The sequence below is a fragment of the Stegastes partitus genome, unplaced genomic scaffold, assembly GCF_000690725.1.
Source record: "Stegastes partitus isolate 25-593 unplaced genomic scaffold, Stegastes_partitus-1.0.2 Scaffold1909, whole genome shotgun sequence".
Taxonomy (NCBI): Eukaryota; Metazoa; Chordata; class Actinopteri; family Pomacentridae; genus Stegastes; species Stegastes partitus.
The window spans coordinates 33,981-55,993 of NW_007579640.1; the positions used below are offsets into that span (position 1 = coordinate 33,981).

The following is a 22,013-nucleotide window of genomic DNA, read 5'->3' on the forward strand; positions in this document are numbered from 1 at the left end:
AAGAAACAAGCTGTTTCCGTGTCAGTAGCTTTAAACAGCTGCTGCCTTCCCTTCAGGAAGAAGACTCTCTCTGCGTCCTTGTTTGCCAGCGAGGCAAAAAACAGTTAAATTTCTTATCAAAATGGTGCAGGTGATGCAGGTTTCTAGAGGCAGGTGACTCTGGTCCCTCGAACAAATTTAGTTAAGTAATAAACCAATTAAAATACCTGTTTTGGACCAGAAGAACGATTAAAATTTAGTGACGAGCTTCAATCGCTAACATTAGAAACAAACCCTCTCCTCATTGGACACATTAAAGGGACTGACGTGTCCTCAATGATGCCTGAGTTCAGTTAATTTCTGGGTCATGGACAGAGGACTGTGACTGATCTTACCCTTCCTTTGGTCCTCCCTTCGTCAGGTCAAACACCTGCCGAGGGTTCAGGTACCACATGAAGGACTGGATGATCTTTGCTCCCTGGAAGGAAAACAAAAGCGAAAGAATTCAAACTGCTGCAACTGTGTGACAACAACAGACACAGTTTGTGATTAATTTCAGCCTTCTTCAGCCTACTTGTATGATGGAAATTGACCCTTTTACCAGTTATGAAAGCTATAATTTCCCTCAGTGTGCAGAGAGAGCTGCGTAAAAAAGCAAAAGCCAAGCGTCCTTCCATCACAACACAAGTCTAACAGTTTGAAATTTTGATGGAGGTGCAGAAGTTGAGGTGGAATTCTCCGTCCTTGTTGAAATATTTCCATCTTTGCTGTTTTCATTTTGTTTCATCGACGATCAATTCCAGTATATTTTAACATTTTTCTGCAGCAGCTGATTTTATAGTTCTTCTTTTAAACCCTGACAGTTTTGTGACTCATCTGTTTTATTCTGCTGACCTTGTGAAGCACTTTGTAACCTGAAAAGTGTTCGACAATATATAAAGATTACTGTTGTTATTTCACTTTCTTCGCTTTAATGCACAGTACCTTCGCTGTTCATGGCATAAATCAGTGACTACTTAAATGTAGCGTAAATAACTTTATTGGTTAATAAATATAATTTTAAAAAGTATTTGTTGGAAGCAGTTCAGGCGTCGACGCAGCCTTGAACGTGCATTCTACAAAAACACAGGTTTAAAAGATGTAACTCTGTTTTCTCTCAGTATTCTCAGTGGTTTATTCATTAATTATTTTCCTAATTTTGCCTTTTAATCGTTTCGTGGTCATTCTTCTCCGGGTTGTGGCCACATTTTGTGTTTTCGTTTTCAGCTGCAGCTTGTTAAAGAGGCGTCTGAGCCTCATGTGTTCAGAGTTTAAATACAGGTGGAATAAATGAATAAATGCACCTATAAACATCTAATTTTACCAGATATTTTGTGCTTTAAGTTGCTAATCACTATGTTGTAGCCACTAGTGTGCACATACCAGGGGGGTACAAACAGTATTAAGTTTATACATGCATTAAATTACACATATAACTGTGTATTAGCTGCAAACAAACACACACTTTCATTGGAATTTGAATCCAGAAAGTATTAATAGGAGGTGGCGGTACTTTAATCAGAGTAAAACCTGCAGGAACAAAGTCTGAAGCAGCTCTTATCCTCCTCTCTTCTTTAAGAAAAATTTATTCAGAAAATCAACGTTAAGCTGTCAAATTTGTGGGCAGGAAACACGAGATTGTGAAGCGCAGCGTTAAAACTACCTGGTTGCCGCCACTCTTTGGGTTCACAAACACCAGCAGAGGCTTCATGAGCTGAGACGGAACTGGCTTCACCAGGAAGGGCTTCCAGCGGCCATCTTGGACCTGACGGACACACGAATCCTGTTAATATCAAAGCTGTAAACGCTGATTCAAAGCACAAAGCAACACAACGTTCAGGCTGCAGCAGCTGGTAAAGAGCTCAACACGTGAAAACGGCGACGTCACCTCGGCTCCCTTCTTGCTCGACTTGTTGCACTTCAGCGACGTCCTTTTCTTCTTTTTACTGGACTTCAGAGACGTCTGCAGGGACGAATGCAAACAAAGAACATTTGAAAAGTCTAAATTCTTTGATTGCAGCCTCTTAAGTGTGATTATTTTCTCCTCTATGACAGGAAACCAAATATCTTTGTGTTGTGGATGAAACAAGATATTTGTCATGATGATAAACACTGATCGACCACCAAACAACTGATCAATTAATCCAGAAATTAGTTGACATATTAATTACTACTGTCTCATACAGCTGGGAGTTGATCTAGTTGTTTGGAGATTTGAGGTTACTTACAACAAGTTTTAGTTTAAACCTCTAAGTTTATTAAAAAACAACAACAACAACAACAACAACACAAAATACAATAAAAATGGATTTTCACTATATGGGACCTTTGAGATGGAGATGAGGATGACTGATTGATTGATTGATTGATTGATTGATTGATTGATTGATTGATTATGTTCTGGTGAAAACAGGCTTCATACATTAGTTTTTATAAGTTAAATAACACTTGTCTCCAACTGCATGTTTAGTTTCACACAGAGTGAAGTATGTTGTCTCTGGAACATGAAGCGGACGTCATCAGTTATATCTTGATGATGAGGATGGTGATGAAGATGAGTGATTGTACCTGAGGCCTGCGTACCCTGATGATCCAGGTGGGCGGGATGATGACGGCAGCGTGAGCGCCCAGAGAGCAGCACTCCTCGATCTGCTGCAGCATGAAGCACGTCACCTTGTTGTGGTACTGAAACGCAGACAGGAAGTGACATCGCTGTGACGCTGAGACAGACAGGAAGTCGGCATTTATCTCTGGACAAGAGTTTGGAAACACGAACTCACCGCCTGTTTGCACCACGAGCAGCTGATGGCGACGATCTCTTTGCTGTGAAATGAAAACTTCTGCTGGAAGCCCTGTTGGGAGACGGACAGAGACTTAAAACACAGATTAATTATATCAACACAATAATGATAAATATACAAATCTGCTAGTATGGACTGAAACAAGATCAGTCTCATTTAAAAATATCCCAAACAAAAGAGTTTACACCAGAGATCAGAGGTTTTAGTGTCACTTTTTGGTTGTCATTTGTTATATTATTATAAAAGAATCACAATAAAATGCTTTAATTCAGTCGATATTGATAATTATTGATCAATTTTAATGACACATTTCTATCAAAGACCAGCTGACTTTAAATTTAAATTTACCATTTCAGCTTATTTATTCATGTATACAGGTAATAATTCTAAAGTTCTAGTGTTGTAAAGTTACAACATATTAGTATTATAACTTATATTATACTGTATAGAGTGTATTAATATTGATATAAATAATATATGACTAAATGTATCCATTTCAGCCTATTTATCTGCGTATAAAAGTAAAATTTATAGTGTAGTGCAGTTATAATATTTTATTATAAGTTATTTACATTTATTAAAATGATATATTATGTCATAACTTATATATAAAGTCAGCATATATTAATATTATTATATCAACAATACATTAACAACAACAACAACAACAACACAAATTTAAATTAATCCATTTGGCCTGTTTATGAATGTAGAAATGTAATAATTAAAAAGTTATATTGTAGTAAAGTTATATTAATAGAATAACCTAGTTACATTTATTTAACTTATATGATATATAATGTCAGAGTATATTAATATTATATTATTAACAATATATTAAAATTAATAATATATGATTTAAATTGATCAATTTTATCCTATTTATCAGTGTATACAGGTAATAATGCTAAGTTATAGTGTAGTAAAGTTAAAATATAATAATATTATAACTCATTTACATTTATTTAACCTATATTAGAACCTACATTATATGATGTATAAAGTTAGGATATATTATTAATACGTAAATAATAGCATGTGGTTTAAATTGACCGTTTAAGCCTATTTATGAATGTGTACAGGTAAAAGTCTTATTAAAGTTATAACGTTTATCACTTGGTGTTTCTTATGTAGGTGACTTAGTGTTGATTGAAGTTTTCATTTTATCACCTCCAGCATGAAGCAGCACAGCTGGTCTCTCCTGGTTTATTTATTTATTTATTTATATGTGCGTCTTTTACAGATTTATGCTCGACTAAAATACTAAAAAATAAACACAGCGAGGACAGACCGTCAGTAAAGAGTCTCACCTTCCCACACTGTCGACACTTCCCGGTCTGACGCCTCCTGTGGACCCAGTGGTGTCGAACAACGTTGGGCTGGAAAACAGCACATTTGTAAGTCAGATTAATCCTCGTTTGATTCATTCTGATTGTCCTGTGGGGTCAAATCAGGTACCGACCTCTCGAATGGCTCGAGATCCTGGTTCCCTGAACGACGGTTTGCACCTGAAATTAATCTGAACACAAAAGAAGAGACGCTGTGAGGAGGGAAAAAAAAAGAAGGAAAAACCCTCAGAACAAAGGCGCTGCTGCAGCGTTTACCTTCTCTAGCTGCTCCATGCACATGGTGTGCACCGAGATCTTACATCCGGCACATTTCTTCCTCCCAACGGACTTTTGCTGCAGAACAAGACAAGAGATTCGCTAAACAACAACACCTGCTGCGTTTATTAGAAGAAACTGGGAGGAGTTGGGAGGTTCAGAGAAGCACCAGGGTCGGTTGTTTTATGGTGTTTGAGCTGGAAGGTGGTCGACATTTATTACTGCACTCATTGTGCATCTTAACAGTCAGAGATGATGTAAAGTGTAGTTCCTCTTGGAAGTTTTGTCCTTTTATTGCTTTTTAACAATAAATCGTTGTCAATTTAATTAGACTTTTTGATAAGAACTGACCAAAAAAAGACTCTTACACATCAAAGTGAAACCTAATTTCTACAAATCAATCAATCAATCAATCACAGTTTATTGCTATAGCTCTTTACAGCAGCCCAGAGGACGGCCAAAGTGCTTCACAGTGAAAACAAGACAATTACTTAAAAACAATAAAAATGACTTAAAACAGCAGTAAAACAATAAAAACAAACTGCAAAAAACAACACGAAAATATACATCTAAAAGTGTGTACATTAAAACCTAAATAAAATGTCACCAAGCAGCTAGGAATTAAAGGCTATTTCAAACAGAAAACTTTTGTCTATTAATGAAAAATGTAAAATAATTTGTTGCCTGTGAAAGTAAATCAGTGTTTACTTTGACATAAAAGAGTCTTTTTTTCATGTAATGTCCAAAAAAGTCAAATAATATCGACCATGATTCAATGTTAAAATGACTTTTTACAGGCTCTATGATCACACTGGAACCAGTTTTTTTTTAAAACTTCTTTATAAGCTGTAACTAATTCCTTTATTAGTGGTTAATTTATTACTACTAATGATTTACAGATCAGTTGTAATATTGGCTCCAGCTTTGTCGCTTTAGTGTTTATTGAGCTGCAGGAAATCAGACCAACATCCACATATAAACCGATCATTAACATTTACGGCTGCACGTTGGTCTAATCATTTATTACCAGAACTCACCAGAGACTTGGCGATGCAGTACTGCTCTCCGACGTAGCAGAAGTCTCCGGAGCCGCTGGTCTCAAACCAGATGTGGTCTCCGAACTGGGCGTTATCCTGCACAGCAAAAAACACAGAAACTCCTTCACTGAAAAAAAAGAACTGCAGGAAATGTGGATATAGTTTTAAAATAACAAAGTAAACCTTCAATTTCAAACCAGACAGTCTGACTGACATTCATCACTTCATCATCCTCTTGTTGACTTAGCTTTGGCACAAAACCTCATTCTGACTGACAGCAAGTGAAACAAACTTATTTTTCTTTGCTTGTAGCTACAAATGCTTTCAGATTATGACCAAACTTGTATTTAGATGCACAGAAACATCAGCTCTGTGCTGCTATGTATGAGCTACTTTATGATGCTTCTATTAAAGGTATAAGGTAAAATAACTTTTTAAAAAACATCTTAGTTATATCTCATTTTTACTGCAGTTTGCAAGAACCAGGGCAGCAGTAATGATCTTAAGCTGTGGCTGTGAAATGAGATTTTCACTTCATGACTTCACTTCACACATTTTGGAAAAATCCAAACATGAACAAAACCAGTACTTGTGTATTTCTGGTGTCTTTCCTCCTCTGTGACAGCAAACTGAAGATCTTTGGGTTGAGAACGAACACTGATCAACATTTTTCCACCATTTTCTGCCATTTTATAGATGAATCGACTAACTGAGAAAATGTAAATAACTTTTAAAAAGTCTAAAAATAAACACAACAAACAAAAATACTGCAGAGATAAAGACAGAACAGCATCTATACTATGCGCTGAATTATCTGTAGTAATAATACTAAGTTATAAAACATTAAATATTAGTGCAGCTCAGTGCATTTTATCAAAGACGCTGCAGAATTAGCTTTAACCTGTTTATAAATGTGCAGTCTGACACAGTAACAGCAAACATTACAGAAGTCACACATAATATACTAATAAAAAAATACAGTAGTTATAAGAAGTTTTAATTAAAGACTTTCAAACTTTTCCTGCAGCTCCTTTTAAACAGTGAAAATCCTGAATATCTTCATGAAACTGGATTAAATCTTCTTGATATTCTCGACAGAAACACATTCGGATGTTTCACGTGTTGCTTTAAATTACATCAAATCAGAAAAAGTCTAAAACAGAACTGCAACGATTTATTGTTTAGTTTTCAACTATAAAATTATTTAAATGATAATTACTGGGTTTGAGCTCTTTTTAAAGAAAAAAAGTCTAAATCCTCTAATTACAGCTCCGTAAGTGTGAATGTTTTCTGTTTTTTTCTCCTCTGTGACAGTAAACTGAAGATCTTTGGACATTTAAGGACGTCGTCTTGCTTCAGATTATAACTGTTATCATGACAGTGGATAATAACATTTAGAAATATAACACAGCTGCACTACATCGGTAAGAAACAGCAGATTTCCTTCTTGTTTGAGCTGCTTGAGTTCAGTTTGTTCTGACACGATGACTTGAACTCACGGTCCAGTCGACGCTGCTGCTCAGCTCCTGCAGCGAGTCGCTCTGAGACGTCGACACGTTGGGCTGAGTCCCGGCGTGCTGAAGGCCCGACTTCGCAATGGCTTTCCTGCAAACACAAGAAAGGAGAAGCGTTCAAACCGGATAATACTCTGTTGATTGTTGATGTTTTCTTGTGAAGGACAAACTGAGGTTTTGTTGCACAATCAGAGAAATTAAGTCTAATTCATCCAAAGATTCTGTCATGTGTTATCAGTTCCATGTTGCAGATTGTTCTCTGATTTAATTCAGGATATAAAACCATTGTTTCCTATTTATATGAACATAACACTGCAGGCTTATAAACATCTCAGTGTTCAGAAGCAGATCAGGAGTTTCTGCAGCTTCTTCTAAACCAGCGTCCTCTTTAAAAATCACCTCTGAAGACCTCATGTTGTATCAAAAACCTTTTTCATACATTTTCTGGAACCTTGCAGATTCTGAATCAATGACATTATCAGAAATAAAAGTGAAAATTTCAGGCTTTTATCTTTTAGAGTTTCTAAGATATTGTTGCTCAAACTGCCTCAAATGTCAGTGTTTGTAAGAAACACCTGCTGTAAGTGGGTTAACGGGCATTTAAGTCAAACATATATATAAGTATTTGACATGTAAAGCTACATTTTTACAGATGATTTTATGAATATCTATATTTTAAGCTGTTAAAATTGTGGGAAAATCAAAGACAGTCGAGCAGAAATTGAGGATTTTAGGTTGAAGTGAGCTCCAAATAAAAAAAATATGAGGTGTTTTATCCATATCTGAAGTTTTTACTCCCTTAAAGTTTGTGTTTTTAACATCTTGCACATAAAACTTCACGATGCTGCTGCTGCTGCTGAGATCTCGGTCACATGTTCAGGCATCTGGATTCCACCAAACACACAGTCTGTCGTGTGTTCGTTAGCGTCGCTGCTAATGAGCCTCGACTCTGCCAACGACGTTTGAATCTCCAGCTCACGTCAGAAATCATCATTTCATCATTTATTCATGAGGAACACAGTTCGAGCCTCCAGCCTGCTGCTCAGTGTCTCCCACTACCAAACATATATATTAGAGATTCACTCTAATGAATCTACGTTGTGTCCTCAGAGCTCATTTTGTTGTTTGTTTGTCAACTTGTTTTTACTTTTTTCCTGCGTGTCGAATAATTAACTCAGAAATTATCATCATTCTACATCATTAACACTCATCAGGGTTATTTTCTGTAACATTAAGATGCTGTAAAAAAATATTTAAGACCTCTGACATACATATTTTTCATTTTTAGTACCTTTCAAAGAGCTTTTATTTAACACCTGCTGATGTTTTGAGCTACATTAGGACACTTTCCTTCTAAAGTGTTAGAATAAACTGTGAATATGGTTTTATGGGTGTGATGTAAATATTGGCACCTTTCTTTCATATTTAACCTGTGAAGATAAACAACACACTTTATTTTAAACCTCTTCTTCCACATCTACAACCACAGTCCAGAAGTCTAAAAACTATCACAACAACTCTCCACCTTCACTGGACGACTACGAGGCACAGATCTCAGTTTGACCCTCTGAACCCATGAAGTTTTTAAAACATTTTTCCTCACTGTGGGCTCATTTTTAACTGGAATATAAACCTCTATGGAAACAAAACAACCACGACTAGAAGGACAGAGAAGTCGGAAATGTCTTTTTTTGCAGTATGACAGTTAAAATGACAGAAATAACAAAAAGAAAAAAATGAAAGTTCAACTTCTTTGATCACTTATTTTGCAAACATTGAAAAAAAATATGGAATCAACTTTTTTCCAAGTGACTACAGGTGTTACAAACACTGGAAAAAATGTGTCTCTGGATGCTATAGATGATCTTACTCTTTATACTTTTAGGTTTTTATACTTATCTCTTCTCTTCTCTGTGTACACTGCCTGCAGTTCAGCCAAAATCCCAAAACTCTTTGTCAAAGCGATCACAACTTCTCAGCTGCCTCAGAGAAACTTTGAATTTTTTTCTAAATCTGTTCAGACCAAACATCTTATTTTGGAAGAATTTTTAGAATAGAAATACTTTATTACCCCAGAGGGGAATCAGGTTGTTACAGCACAAAGAGTGAAGCTCCCACCACCATGAATACAAATAAATAAGCAAAAATAAACAATAAGAAAATATAAAATGCAAATTTTATATGATCTAAATTGTCCGTAGGTGTGAATGTGAGTGTGCTTGGTTGTCTGTCTCTAAGTGTAGCCCTGTGACAGACTGGTTACCTGTCCAGGTGAACCTGCCTTCACCCTGAGTCAGCTGGGACAGACTCCAGCCCCCCATGACCCTAGTGAGGATTAAGATGTATAGATAATGGATGGATGGAACTTTTATATGAGAGAATTATTTTTGGTTAATTTAATCAACAAAGCTGCTCATCACAATAAGGACTGTGAGGAAGTTGAAGATCTGAAACTCTTTCAGCTCTGACCATTGGTGTCATTGTAATGTTTATTTTTTTAAAGATAAGATGCTTTTCGAACACGTTGGCAGGTTTCAGGGTTCAGAAGGTGAAACTCTGACGCACATAAAACAACATCGACACTGGACTGAAGCACAGACATACAGCAGGAAGGCGCTCCAGCTCTCCAGCCGGGAGTCGTAGCTGTGGGCCCCCAGCGGGCTCAGGGCCCCGGGGCCCCTGCAGAAGCCCGGGTGGTTGAGGTAGTAGACGGAGCTCCTGCGGCTGGGCAGCGGGAGGCCTCGGCCCGGCCAGGGGCTGCCGGCCTTGGAGATGGTGGAGATCCTCCTCCTCTTCCTCTGGCTGGCGACTCGGTAGCAGCTGTAGGGAGCCGAGTCTCCGGCGTGAAGCAGCGACGAGTTCCTCCGCAGGCAGCGAGGGGCCCGGATCAGGGGCCGCGACAGCAGCTGGGGCCTCTTCACCTCCAGGACGGAGGAGCAGGACGGGGTGGAGGCCGGGGAGCGGTGAGCCTCAGGGGACCAGGAGGCGGCGGGGTCCTCCTCAGCCAGATGTTCCGCCTCTGACGGCTCGCTGCCGTCCGATTGGCTGCCACAGGAGTAGTCGCTGCTGTCGTCATCTCCGTCCGAGTGGAGGCTGCTGGAGCGCGAGAACATCCTGATGTTGTTGGCCCCGCCCCTCACCTCCACCTGCTGCTCTGCTGCCGGTAGCCCCGCCCCCTCGTCCTCCTCCTCCTCGGCCATCTGGATGAGGCTGGCCAGCAGCATGGACGGGCCCAGCAGGTGGGTGTCGATGGTGCGCAGCTTCCCCACCTTCCTCCTGCGCACGGCGAACCTGGGGTTGAGGCTGGGGGTGGTGGTGCTGGAGCGCCTCCGGGTGTGTCCCACCCACCTGCAGCTGGCCGAGGTCTTGGCCAGACGGCCGCCGCCTGCACTCGGAGGCCCGGCCGGCAGCTGGACGCTGGAGCGCCGCCGCTGGGACAGAGTGGAGGACGGCAGCCCGGCGCTGGACCTCCGGCGGGCCTTGCTGGTGGGGACGGCCACGCTGGGCCTCCGCTGGCGGCACGATTTGCCGTCCGCATCCAACTGCAGAGACGATTCCTTCCTCTTGAAGTGACGACGGAAAAACGTGTCCATGACGGACGCGGAGACGGATGGACTCCTGAAAGAGTCCTCTGTGGACGCAAACAGCTGTTAGCCTGAAGCCTGGACAGGTTAGGACTGGAAGGTCAAAGGTGCAGCGATGTTCCAGCTCTGTGCAAAGGTTTCAGGCACTAACAGGAAGTCATCAGCGGGACAAGTGAGCAAGGTAGAGGGATGGAAACTCCCGCCCTTTGCTTTCATAGACTCTAAGACAGCGCTCTGCTCAAAATACTCAACTCTCTCTTTGATACATCACAACACAACTTACTCACAGCTTGCTCCAATAAACTAGAAGAAGGAGCACATGGACTGCATTTACATTTTAAGTCTAACTTTGACCAGCGTAAATAAACGAAGAAGGTCAATCCTTCTGCTTGACTTGAGCAGCACCGAAGCAAAATTTGAAGAAGCCATCGGCTCGTATCACCATGAAGGGCAGATGTTGATCAGTTTGTGGGTAAACTTACGGATCTCAAAAAGACTACAACTATAAAAACAATTTAAGAAAACAAAGAAAAACTGCTTGACAAACAAAATAATGTGGGACAGTAAAGGGTTTCTTGGGGTTTCTAAAGAGGTATTTATGGTTGGAACCAAACAGGAAGTTAATAAGTGAACCGATTAATCGGATATCGGAATTTTTTTCTGCCAAATATCGGAATCAGCATCAGCCTCAAAAAATCCATATCGGTCAGGCCCTACAGAAGATACTTAAAAAATCCGACCTTCGCTCAGCTCATGTTTCCTGTTATCATTCCACATGATTCAAATACATTTATAGACCAGCAGGAACCTCCTCCAGCTTCTCGTTGGTTCATTAGGTGCATTATTATCGACTTTAATAAATAAAAAACACAAAGTAAGCTCAGTAACGTTGGAAAGCTTCTGCAATTGTGTGACTAAGGGAAGTCGTGACCCTGGAAAACTACAAAACGCAGCTTTGTAACATAAAAGACGTATTTTACCACCAAACAATGATGTCATTTCTAAACCTAACCAAGTATTTTTGATGCCAGTCATTCAATAATTAAAAATACATTTAACTGTAGAGGACAAGCTGATTCCCATAACTCACTGTAGCTTGTCGGTCAAACGCAGTTTCATTCGAAGTTGTTGAACTCTAAAAGATTGATGCAAACTGCTGAGTTTATTTCATTTTTACATTGTTTTTAGGAGTGGAGGTTTGAACATTGGGAGGAAACACATGAAGCACATGAGCTGTTCAATGTCTGGACATTATGAGCATCAAATGCTTCATGTACCTGCATTCTGGTGATTATAAACGCACCAATTTGTGTCTTTTCTGCATCAGTGACGAACATCACAGCAGTTTTTCTATATAGAAAAACTTATTCCGGCTTCTTTCATGTTTTAATCGGCTCTAAATATTGCATCTCCCTGACATCTGTGCCTACTGAGTGCCTGAAAAGGACAAAGAGTCTGAAACCTTTGCACAGTTCTGTATTTTATTATCACCGTAAAGCAGAACTACAGAGCTACTGGACCACCACACTGACTGAATGTGACTTGTTCTTACTGTCATACAGGCAGCAAATCTGGAAAAATTCAAGCTAGTCACAGAAAAGCAAACTGACCAGGTGCCAACACGTGTCCACAGCGTTCCAAAAATTAGAGTTCCGACCGTAAGGCCACATAAACGTGCACCGTAAGACGTTTATCGCAGCATCTCTGCTCCGACTTCAGACAATTCAAGTAGAACGCAACACCGTGATTATCTGTCGATGTGTTTTAATTGTTTTCATCACATTTATCTTTTAGTTGTTCTGTTTTAATGTGTTTTCATGGTTTGCTATTTTAATTATGCAGCACTTTCACTCAACTCCTGCTGTTTTTAAATGCGCATTATAAATAAATTTGGCTTTGACTGATGAAAAAAACCCAGCAGGGACGATGAGTGATTACCTATTAATTACATGAATCTATTGACATTTATATCACAGCTATGACACGACTTCCCAGCTGTATATAAAAACAATTTCTTGCGATATAATTTTTCACTCAACGTGGCTAAAACTCCACAATATTCACACTCTGAGTTTAGACGAAACACTGAGTTTGAACATTTTGCTGCATCACATTTCCAACTTTTCTTTTTTTTTCTAAAACAACAAACTGCTTCAAATATTTAACCAGAATAATCAGATTTACTCGTTCATGCAGCCACAAAAACTAGCATCAAGTTTAGTTCTGTGGCTGCAGACAGAAGAACAGCAACCTGAGGGCTCTTTCACTGAAGCAGAATTCAGAAATCCGGGATGAAGGAAAATGGGACACTTGACTTAAGTTTAGTTGGCGCATCCTGGATTTATACGTTGACCAAAGTAGGTGGAGGAAGTGTGATTAGGGGAAGCCACTTGTAAGTCATTTAGAGGATGTTCAAGGATTTCTTCAACAGACCATAAGATTGATCACAGATTTAGTGACGCTGAAGTGGAGAAGATTTTGCACTCAGTGAGCTGCAGCTGCTAAGAGGTGCGTATGAGGAAGTGAAACATGTAAGAAAGAAAGCTGTGAAGCATCTCCACAGTGAAGCATGGTGGTGGCAGCATCATTATGTGGTGATGCTTCTCAGCAGCCGGCCCTGGAAGGCTTGTAAAGGTAGAGGATAAATAAATGCAGCAAAGTGAAGGGAAATCCTGGAGGACAACCTGATGCAGTCTGCAGGAGATCTGAGACTCTGGAGAAGATTTGTTTTCCATCAAGACAATGACCTGAAGCAAACAGTCAAAGCTCCACAGAAATGGTTTAAAGACAACAAGGTGGATGTTCTGGAGGCCAAATCAGAGTCCAGACCTCAATGCAACTGAGAAGTTCTGGCTGGACTTAAAAAGAGCTGTTCATTAACATCCTGACAGAGTTTGAGCAGCTTTGCAAAGAAAAATGCAGAAAATGTAAAATTGCAGAGTCCAGATGTTCAGGCTGATTGAGATCAGCACAGGCTGAAAGATGTAACTGTCTGGAATGCATCTACTAAATACTGGCTCTAAGGAGGTGAATACTTTTTATATTTTAATTAATTGGCATTACATTGTAGAAATCTGTTTTCACTTCGACAGGACAGTGTTTAGTTTTTCGGTGAATTCTTGTCAAAAAAGCCAAATTAAATTGACCATGATTGACACGAGCAAACACTTTCTACCAGCACTACATCTGCAGCATTTCAATGCTGACTAATAGCAAGAAAGCAAAAACACTTCAGGACGTGAAGCACCTGTTAAAAACACGATTGGATTGACAGCTGAGTGAACAGGATTAATCAAGGCTGGCTGTCAGCCTGGTCTGGAGCTGCTGCTGCGCTCATGAAACCGAGTCACGGCTAAATTCAGCCGAGATAACCGGAAAATCCCGACTTAATCTGCTCTTCAGGAACTGGCCTGAGCACAACGGAGCTGCAGCCAAACGGTGCAGCATGACCTGGAGATGCAGCTCCACCTGAAGGCGTCTCCACACCTGAGCATTAGGAGGTGAGGACAGGTGTCACTGGCTCAGCCCCATTCAGGGTTTCAGTGATCGACCAAACCTCATGGAGGCGACTCAGCTGGATGTTTTTAATGTTTTCTGTCCATCAGCAGCCTGAGCAGGTTTGCTAATTTCCCAGATTCCCCTGAACGCCTCAGAACCACCACTGCTGAGCTTCATTGAGCCTGAGCGGCCAGTTCGGTGCTGCTCTATGCTATGGAGGCGTCGGACTCCTGCAGCATCATGAATTATAGAGCAGTCAGAGGAAATGTGGGCTTTTCTCCACAGGCTGAGCAGCACGACAACAGGAGGATGTCGCCGCTGTGACACACAACAACAACAACAGTAATTAAAGACTGGACGGCCCGCTGGCTTCTCCAAATAAATACATTACACCAGCAATTAGACTGTGACCGCAATGTCACTGATCCAACTCCAGCAACACAAACACAACCGTGTGAGTCTAAACAAATGGTTTCTACTACGAGATTAGAACCAATTAAAGTGACAACGTGACATAAAGAGACACAAACTCACAGAAAATGGATAAAACAACCACAAAGAGATTCAGAACAACTACAAAGAGACACAAAACAAGAGGAAAGACACAAACTAGCTGCAGAGACACAAAAAACAACCACAAAGAGACACAAAACCACTGCAAAGACACTCAAAACAAGAAGAAAAACAGAAAACAACCACAAAAAGGCACAGATCAAGAATAAAGATACACAAAACAACAACAACAAAGAGACATTAAATAACTACAAAGAGACACAAAACAACCACAAAGAGACACAAAACAACCACAAAGAGACACAAAACCACCACAAAGAGACACAAAACAACCACAAAGAGACACAAAACAAGACCAAAGACATACAAAAGAACTACAAATAGAAACAAAATTGCCACAAAGAGTCACAAAAGAACTGCAAAGACCCACAAAATGACCACAAAAAGATGAAAAAGGACTAGAAAGAGACACAAAGATCCTAACAGGGACACAAAATGACCAGAGGAGGACGTCAAACAACTGCAAGTAGAAATAAAACAACCACAAAGCGACACAAAACCACTGCAAAGCCATGTAAAGCAAGAAGAAAGACAGAAAACAACCACAAAGAGGCACAAAACAAGAATAAAGATACACAAAACAACAACAAAGAGACATAAAGTGACTACAAAGAGACACAAAACAACCACAAAGATGCACAAAACAAGAAGAAAGACATACAAAACAACTACAAATAGAAACAAATTTGCCAAAAAGAGTCAATAAAGAACTGCAAAGACTCACAAAATGACCACAAAAAGATGAAAAAGGACTATAAACAGACACAAAACCCCTCGCAGAGACACAAAATGACCAGAGGAGGACGTAAAACAACTGCAAGTAGAATGAAAACAATGAAAAAAGGCAAAAAAACAACCACTAAGATACTCAAAATGACAACAAGAGACCTTAAACAACCACAAATAGCAAGAAGACAGTGACAAAAATACAAAAAAACCAACACAAAACCACAACAAAGAGATACAAATCGACCAGAAACAGACACAAAACAAAGCACAGATGCAAAAACAATCACAAAGACCCACAAAACAGCCACAAATAGGAACTCAACTTTGTGTTTTAATGATCTGGATGTGAGCTCCTGACTTCAGATTTTGGTAAAAGAATCACAGAAGCAGGACAACGTGGTCACATTTAATCCCTGCTAGTATCTTTACTGAGTGTAGGTCTGTGTGCGTCTGAGGTCGACGCTGATCCTGATCTCTGCTCTGAGCTCCAGTGACGGAAGCGTTGTGCGGGTCACTGTGCTGATGACCTGATTAGGGAAACCTCTCTATTTATAGCTGCTGCTGCTCACTTTCACTGAGCAGACTCACCTGTCACCTGTCTGAGCTGCAGCCGCTCAGGTTTCTCTGCCGCCGTCGGACAGATCACAGGAAACACGACGCCGGGCAACAAGGCCTCCGTCCTCAGGTACAAGTTACAGCGGCTCAGTGGAAACACTCGGTCAGTCATCGAGTTACTGCAGCTTCACGCCGAGACACATCTGGCTGGCAGCTGTGTTACGCTCATTAACATTAAAGTATTACAAGTTCAGACCCTCATCGCAGGTTTCAGGTGTCTCTGAACGGCTGCCTGCTGTATGAACTAAGAGCATCTATACAGAGATGCGTTCACTGACTGCTATGCTAATAAGTGCATTTGAAAAGAGATGCACTCACTGACTGTTGTACAAACTAAGCGCATTTGAACAGTGACGCGCTCACATGTTCTACAAAATACTAGCATTCGATGTATTCACTTGCAGTTGTACTAAAAAGTGTTTTTGAACGGTGATGCATTCACTTACTGTTTTACAAATCGTTTAAATGATGATGTGTTCACTTGCAGTCGTATTTGCTAAATGCATTTAAACATCGATGGGTTCACAGACTGTTGTACAAAACACGTGTTTAAACAGTGCAGTGGTGCCTTCACTGACTGTTGTACAATTAAATGCATTTAAACAGTGACGCATTCACTGACTGCTGTACGAACAAAGTGCATTTGAACAGTGACGCGCTCACATGTTTTACAAAACACCTGCAATCAACCGGTGATGCATTCACGTACAGCTGTACTAAAAAAAGGCATGCTTGACCAGCGATGTGTTCACTTGTTGTTGTACAAAATGCATGTATTTGAATGGCGATGCATTCACTTACTGTTTTCTGAATTAAGTGTGTTTAAATGGCGATGCGTTCACTTGCTGTTGTACAATTAAGTGCATTTAAACAGTGATGCATTCACAGACTTATGTACTAAACAAATGCGTTTGACCAATGATACCTTTACATACTGTTGTACAAAACAGGTGCATTTCACCTGTAATGCGTTCGTTTGTTATTTTATGAATTAAGAGCATTTAAACAGTGATGCGTTCAAGACCTGTTGTACAAATTAGGTGCATTTGAAATATGATGCATTACTGTTGTACGTGAGGCTGCAGCAAAATACTAGAATTTACTGTACTTTTCTGTTAGATCGTTGACTGTGAGCACAAGTTTGTTCTGTTCGGTATAGTTAGTGTTTCCCTGAGATATGGTGACGTAATAATATTGTCAGCTAATTTTACATTTTTAAAAGAAATATTTAAAATGTACTTTTTATTTATATATTTTTTATGTAACAATCATATTATTGTCCTAATATTTAAAAATGGCCTCTTCCCTCTCATTTACTTTTTACTTGTGTCTTTCATATACTGTTTTTTTTCTGATTATAGTTTATTTATTATTAGTTTCATTTTTATGTCTCCAACTGTTTCACATTTACATTCCAGCTGCCCGTCATTCATCTTTAACACACTTCAAAGCTGCAACAAACACTCTGATTGATGTTTTTGTAAAGCTTCATATCAGAAGACCTTCTGAAAATACGTATTTCAGCTACAAACCGTGACCTTCAGTCGGTGCAGCTTCTGTTTCTTTTCATGTGTTGACATGTTTTATGGCTCATATCCTGTTTAGTGAGTCTTTATGATTAAATCGCTGATCCTGATTCTAAACACGAAGCAGCAGAAACCAAACATCAGACAGTAACGCTGATTCATAATCACAGTTATTGTTGCTCCGACAAACAGCAGCAGGTGATGAACTGAGTAAAACAAACAAACAAAATGCTGCGACAGGTGAACAAAGAGCTGCTGGACGCTGGAGGAGAACATTAAAACAACGTTAGAAGAAGAAGAAGCAGCATCATCTTCTAAGTTCTCTCCAGGAAGATGAAACCACATTCACACCTAGCGACAAAAGACCCTAACGAATGTCTTTGTGGCAGGGGGAGCACTAACGAGTCACATAACGGGGAGGCTGCAAGGTGGTTCAGTGGCTAGCACCGTCGTCTCGCAGCAAGAAGGTCGCTGGTTTGCATCCCGGTGAGAACACCCTTTCTTTCTGCTTTGAGTTTGCATGTTTTCCCCGTGCAGCATGGGTTCTCTCTGGGTTCTCCCACAAGTCCAGAAACATGTTGAGGTTAATTGGTGATTCTAAATTGTCCGTAGGTGTGAATGTGAGTGTGCTTGGTTGTCTGTCTCTAAGTGTAGCCCTGTGATAGACTGGTTACCTGTCCAGGTGAACCTGCCTTCACCCTGAGTCAGCTGGGACAGACTCCAGCCCCCCATGACCCTATTGAGGATTAAGCGACGTATAGATGATGGATGGATAACGAGGGGGAGGAGCAACAAACCCCCAGTTGAAACTGAAACTCAGGTGTTTATGGCTCCTAAAGGATATTAGTATGTGGAGCTCCCAACTAGTCAGTCAGAACTGATGAAGCCTCTTGGATGAAACGTCTTCAAGGAACTCAAGCAAGTCCAGCTGCTACGATTAAACTACCAGAATATTTGAATTGTCTTTTTTCATTTAAATGAAGATACTGTTGTTGTTAATTGCAATTTTTTCACTAAATATTTCTGACTTTTTAAAATAATTCAACAACTTATAAACCACTTTTAACGGGTTTTTTTATTTTTATTTTTATTTTTTTTTACTAAACCTCTCTGAGAAGATCAAGGGAGCAAAAGTAATTTTGTTGTTTTCGACTGTATTCTGCAATGTTGTCATAAGTTTTATATCTTATTTTAGCATTTGATCGTGTATTTACTCTTTAGTGAACACTTAACGGGTTACTTACATTCACTCATTATTAACATCATTATATGACCACCATAAGTGTTTTTCATCCACCTGTTTTTATGCACAGTTTCTATTTGCTCATATAAACTGATAGAAAACTTTATTTCTACAGGACGAACAAGCTTTTTTTCCCCATCAGTGTTTCCAACCACCTGTTTGACATTTTTTTGCACAAAAAACCTGCGTAGAAAGAATGAAAACTCAAAAAGCGAAGGCTGCAGCTGCTACATAGTGAGAAAAATGACAAAGATTCACTGAGAGCAGCTTTTAAATGTGAATATTTCCCCAAAACCAAAGATGACAAATGTCTTGTGTCTTTTGTCCAAAGATGTGCAGTTCACTGTCATAAAGGAGGAAAGAAACCAGAAAATATTCACATTTAAGAAGCTGGAATCAGAAATGGTAGACTTTGTTTTTTCTTAAGAAGAGACCCAAACCAACCAACCTATTACCAAAACAGGTGCTGGTTAATTTAATATTTAACGAAGTGATTAATTGGTGCAGCTCTGCCTTTAATACGTTTCCAATCAGGGTTTTCATGCAGAAACTGGAAATTTGCATTAATCCTCTGAACTCTGAAACCCTGGGTAGGAAATAAATAAATAAATAGAAAGAAAGAAAGAAAGAAAGAAAGAAAGAAAGAAAGAAAGAAAGAAAGAAAGAAAAAGAAAGAAAGCAAGCAAGAAAGAAAATCAGCCAGAAACCATAACAACAAAGAATTTCAGATTTTCCCCACGGTCCTTGAACGACTCATCTGTGATGCCCGATTTCCAGGTGGAAAATAATCAAATATATAATAACCAAAAATTATGAATAATTTTCTGTTTGCATTAATAAATGCTATTAAAAAATAATAATAATTCAAAGTTTTTTAGTGCAACTGTGAAGCCATCAGTGACTCGGCTGTGACCAACAGTCACGTGACAAAAATTCAAAGAGTTTTCAGCTGAACTGCAGGCAGTGTTTCCACAGAGCAGTAAAATGTCTATGGCATTTGTCCAGTGTTGGTAACAGCTGCAGTCACTTGGAGAACATTGTACATGTTGACTCCAGGGTTTTCCCCTGTTTGTAAAGTAAATAATTAAAGAAATTCAACTTTGTTTTAATGATTTACGTCATTCTACCCGTGTCATGCCACATACAGGACATTATTTCTGAGTTGTGTTTCCTCCTTCATGGCTGTTCTGTTTCCACAGAGGTGCAGGACTTTATCCTGCCGTGAAAAATGAGCCACGGTGAGGAAAAAAAAACACAGAAAAGCTGCCTGGAGTTCAGAGGGTTAAACTATAAAAACCAGGTGGATGGAAACACAGAACAGGTGCGACTGCTCACAGTTCTTGTTTACTTTGCTGTTAATTAAATGGTTTTATTCTGTCATAAAACAAGACACACGATGTACTTTTCTCACCATCACAAACTGTAACCAGCATTCAAGACTAAAAGCAAAATGAAAGTGAGAACAGTTTGTGATCTGAAGTCACAGTTTCTGACAAAGGTTTCTGTTCTGCTGCTTTGATTTAGAAAAATAAATTAAACTTGTTCTGGAGCGTCGGTGCGTTGGAGACAGAAAAAGACTAATCCCAGTGTAATCTGTGTCACTAAGTCAGTGATCGAGCAGCAGGTCGACACAGAACTATCTGAGGTGGTCCAGCAGGAGGGAGAAGGAGAATAAAAGCTTCACAACACAACAAGCAACAGGAGACAAAAAGCACAACAGTGAATGTCACTAAAACTACAGAGAAGAAGCAGCTGAGTTCAATACAACCTGAGAGGCAGCGGTCGGTCAGTCCTGCTCGGATGAAGAAGGAAAGATTGAGGGCGAGAGAGGCTGAGAGTGAGTGAGGAAAGAGAGAGAGAGAGTTTTAAAATAACTCTGTAGCAGCGGCTGAACCTGCTCAGAGCGACTGACCCCGGACCAGCCTCGCCAGCCGCTCGTCCTTTTGTAATCGCTCACTTCAGCGCAGATGAATGGAGCCGCCAGACATCCCAGAATACTCTTCATTAACACTTCAAGGCCCCTGCTGCATTATGGATCCAGTTTTTTTTTTTTAAAGGTGGGGGGGGGACAAACAAACAGGAAGCGGTGTCTGCATGCTAATGTGTCCAAACGCTGCGTTCTGAGTCATCGGGTTCCTGCAGGACCGACATGCTCATCGTGTTCCTCATTAGGCTGTTCAAGAATCAAATTCTGCTGCTGGCTTCTGCCGTTGCTATGGACGGAGTGGCATGGCAACCGCATCCGCCACTGTTTGTCATTTAGTGGAAAAGATTTTTAACATCCACGAGAGAAAAACAAACTTTAAACCAGAGAGGTTCAGTTGTTTGTTGTTTGTTGTTTGTTTCTGTTGGAATAAACATCAGCGGCGCCGCAGGGAAATTAAATTCATTCTTATTAAATGAACAAGAAACGCACCAGGATGCAAATGCACACTGAGAATACAAACAAAAGAACTTTACAGCAGGAGGGTTCAGTCATCGCCTCTGAATAAACGCCGCCAGAGGGACATTTAATTAATTATTGTTAAATTAACAAGAAAAGACAAAGTAAAAAACTCAAACCTGGCAGCCAAGTGCCAGAAAATAAAATGCAACTTTGGGGAGTTCTTTAATTAAAATTCAATCCAGAAATTGTTCTAAAAAATTGCAACTAACCTCCAACACATTGAATTTAATTGAATTTACTGATTTAGACAAACGCTTTTATCACTTTGATGTTTTTTGTCAACATAATAATGTTGCATCAACTTAACACTGTTTGTAATTTAAACTCAGATTTCTGCGTCAGTTGGTTTAAAACTGAATTCAAGTTGATGTCATTTAATAAAATTGGCTCGATAACTTCTGTTTTCTTTACCTCAGGTCAGGGTTTCAGGGCTCCTACCTGCTCAACAGTGGAGCAAATTCAGTTCTTTTAATTTTACCAATTTAACAAAAATGCCAATAAAATAAATGAGTTGGAGCAACTTAAATTTTATCAACTTAAAAACTTTGTGTTTTTGCTACCAGTCCTTAATAATAATTTAAAAAAAACACCTTTGACTGAAGTGGAAAAACTAATTCACGTAACTCAATATAGTTTGTTGGTTGAATATAATTTCTTTATAAGTTTTCTTAACTCATAATGATGAATACAAACTGTTGCTTTATTTTATTTACTTGTATTGTTTTTACATCTTTTGGTTCAGGTTAAAACAGCTGCAACTAAAGATTCTTTCTAATCCTAATGAGTTCAAGTTATTTGATTAAAAAGAAAACAGATTCAGAAAGT

The 22,013-nt window shown here is 39.5% G+C and overlaps 1 protein-coding gene across 1 annotated transcript in view; it reads right to left on the reverse strand.

Moving 5' to 3' along the window:
- The window catches only part of LOC103373113 (diacylglycerol kinase zeta-like), a 74,186-nt gene that overhangs the window by 31,558 nt on the left and 20,615 nt on the right, over positions 1-22,013 (reverse strand). The window contains exons 2-11 of the mRNA XM_008302928.1: positions 6,960-7,065; positions 5,461-5,556; positions 4,424-4,501; positions 4,282-4,338; positions 4,130-4,198; positions 2,799-2,870; positions 2,587-2,703; positions 1,907-1,981; positions 1,682-1,783; positions 375-457 (exon numbers count right to left, since the gene is read on the reverse strand). Of these exons, the coding sequence (XP_008301150.1) occupies positions 375-457; positions 1,682-1,783; positions 1,907-1,981; positions 2,587-2,703; positions 2,799-2,870; positions 4,130-4,198; positions 4,282-4,338; positions 4,424-4,501; positions 5,461-5,556; positions 6,960-7,065 (855 nt within the window). The remainder of the gene's footprint in view (positions 1-374; positions 458-1,681; positions 1,784-1,906; positions 1,982-2,586; positions 2,704-2,798; positions 2,871-4,129; positions 4,199-4,281; positions 4,339-4,423; positions 4,502-5,460; positions 5,557-6,959; positions 7,066-22,013) is intronic.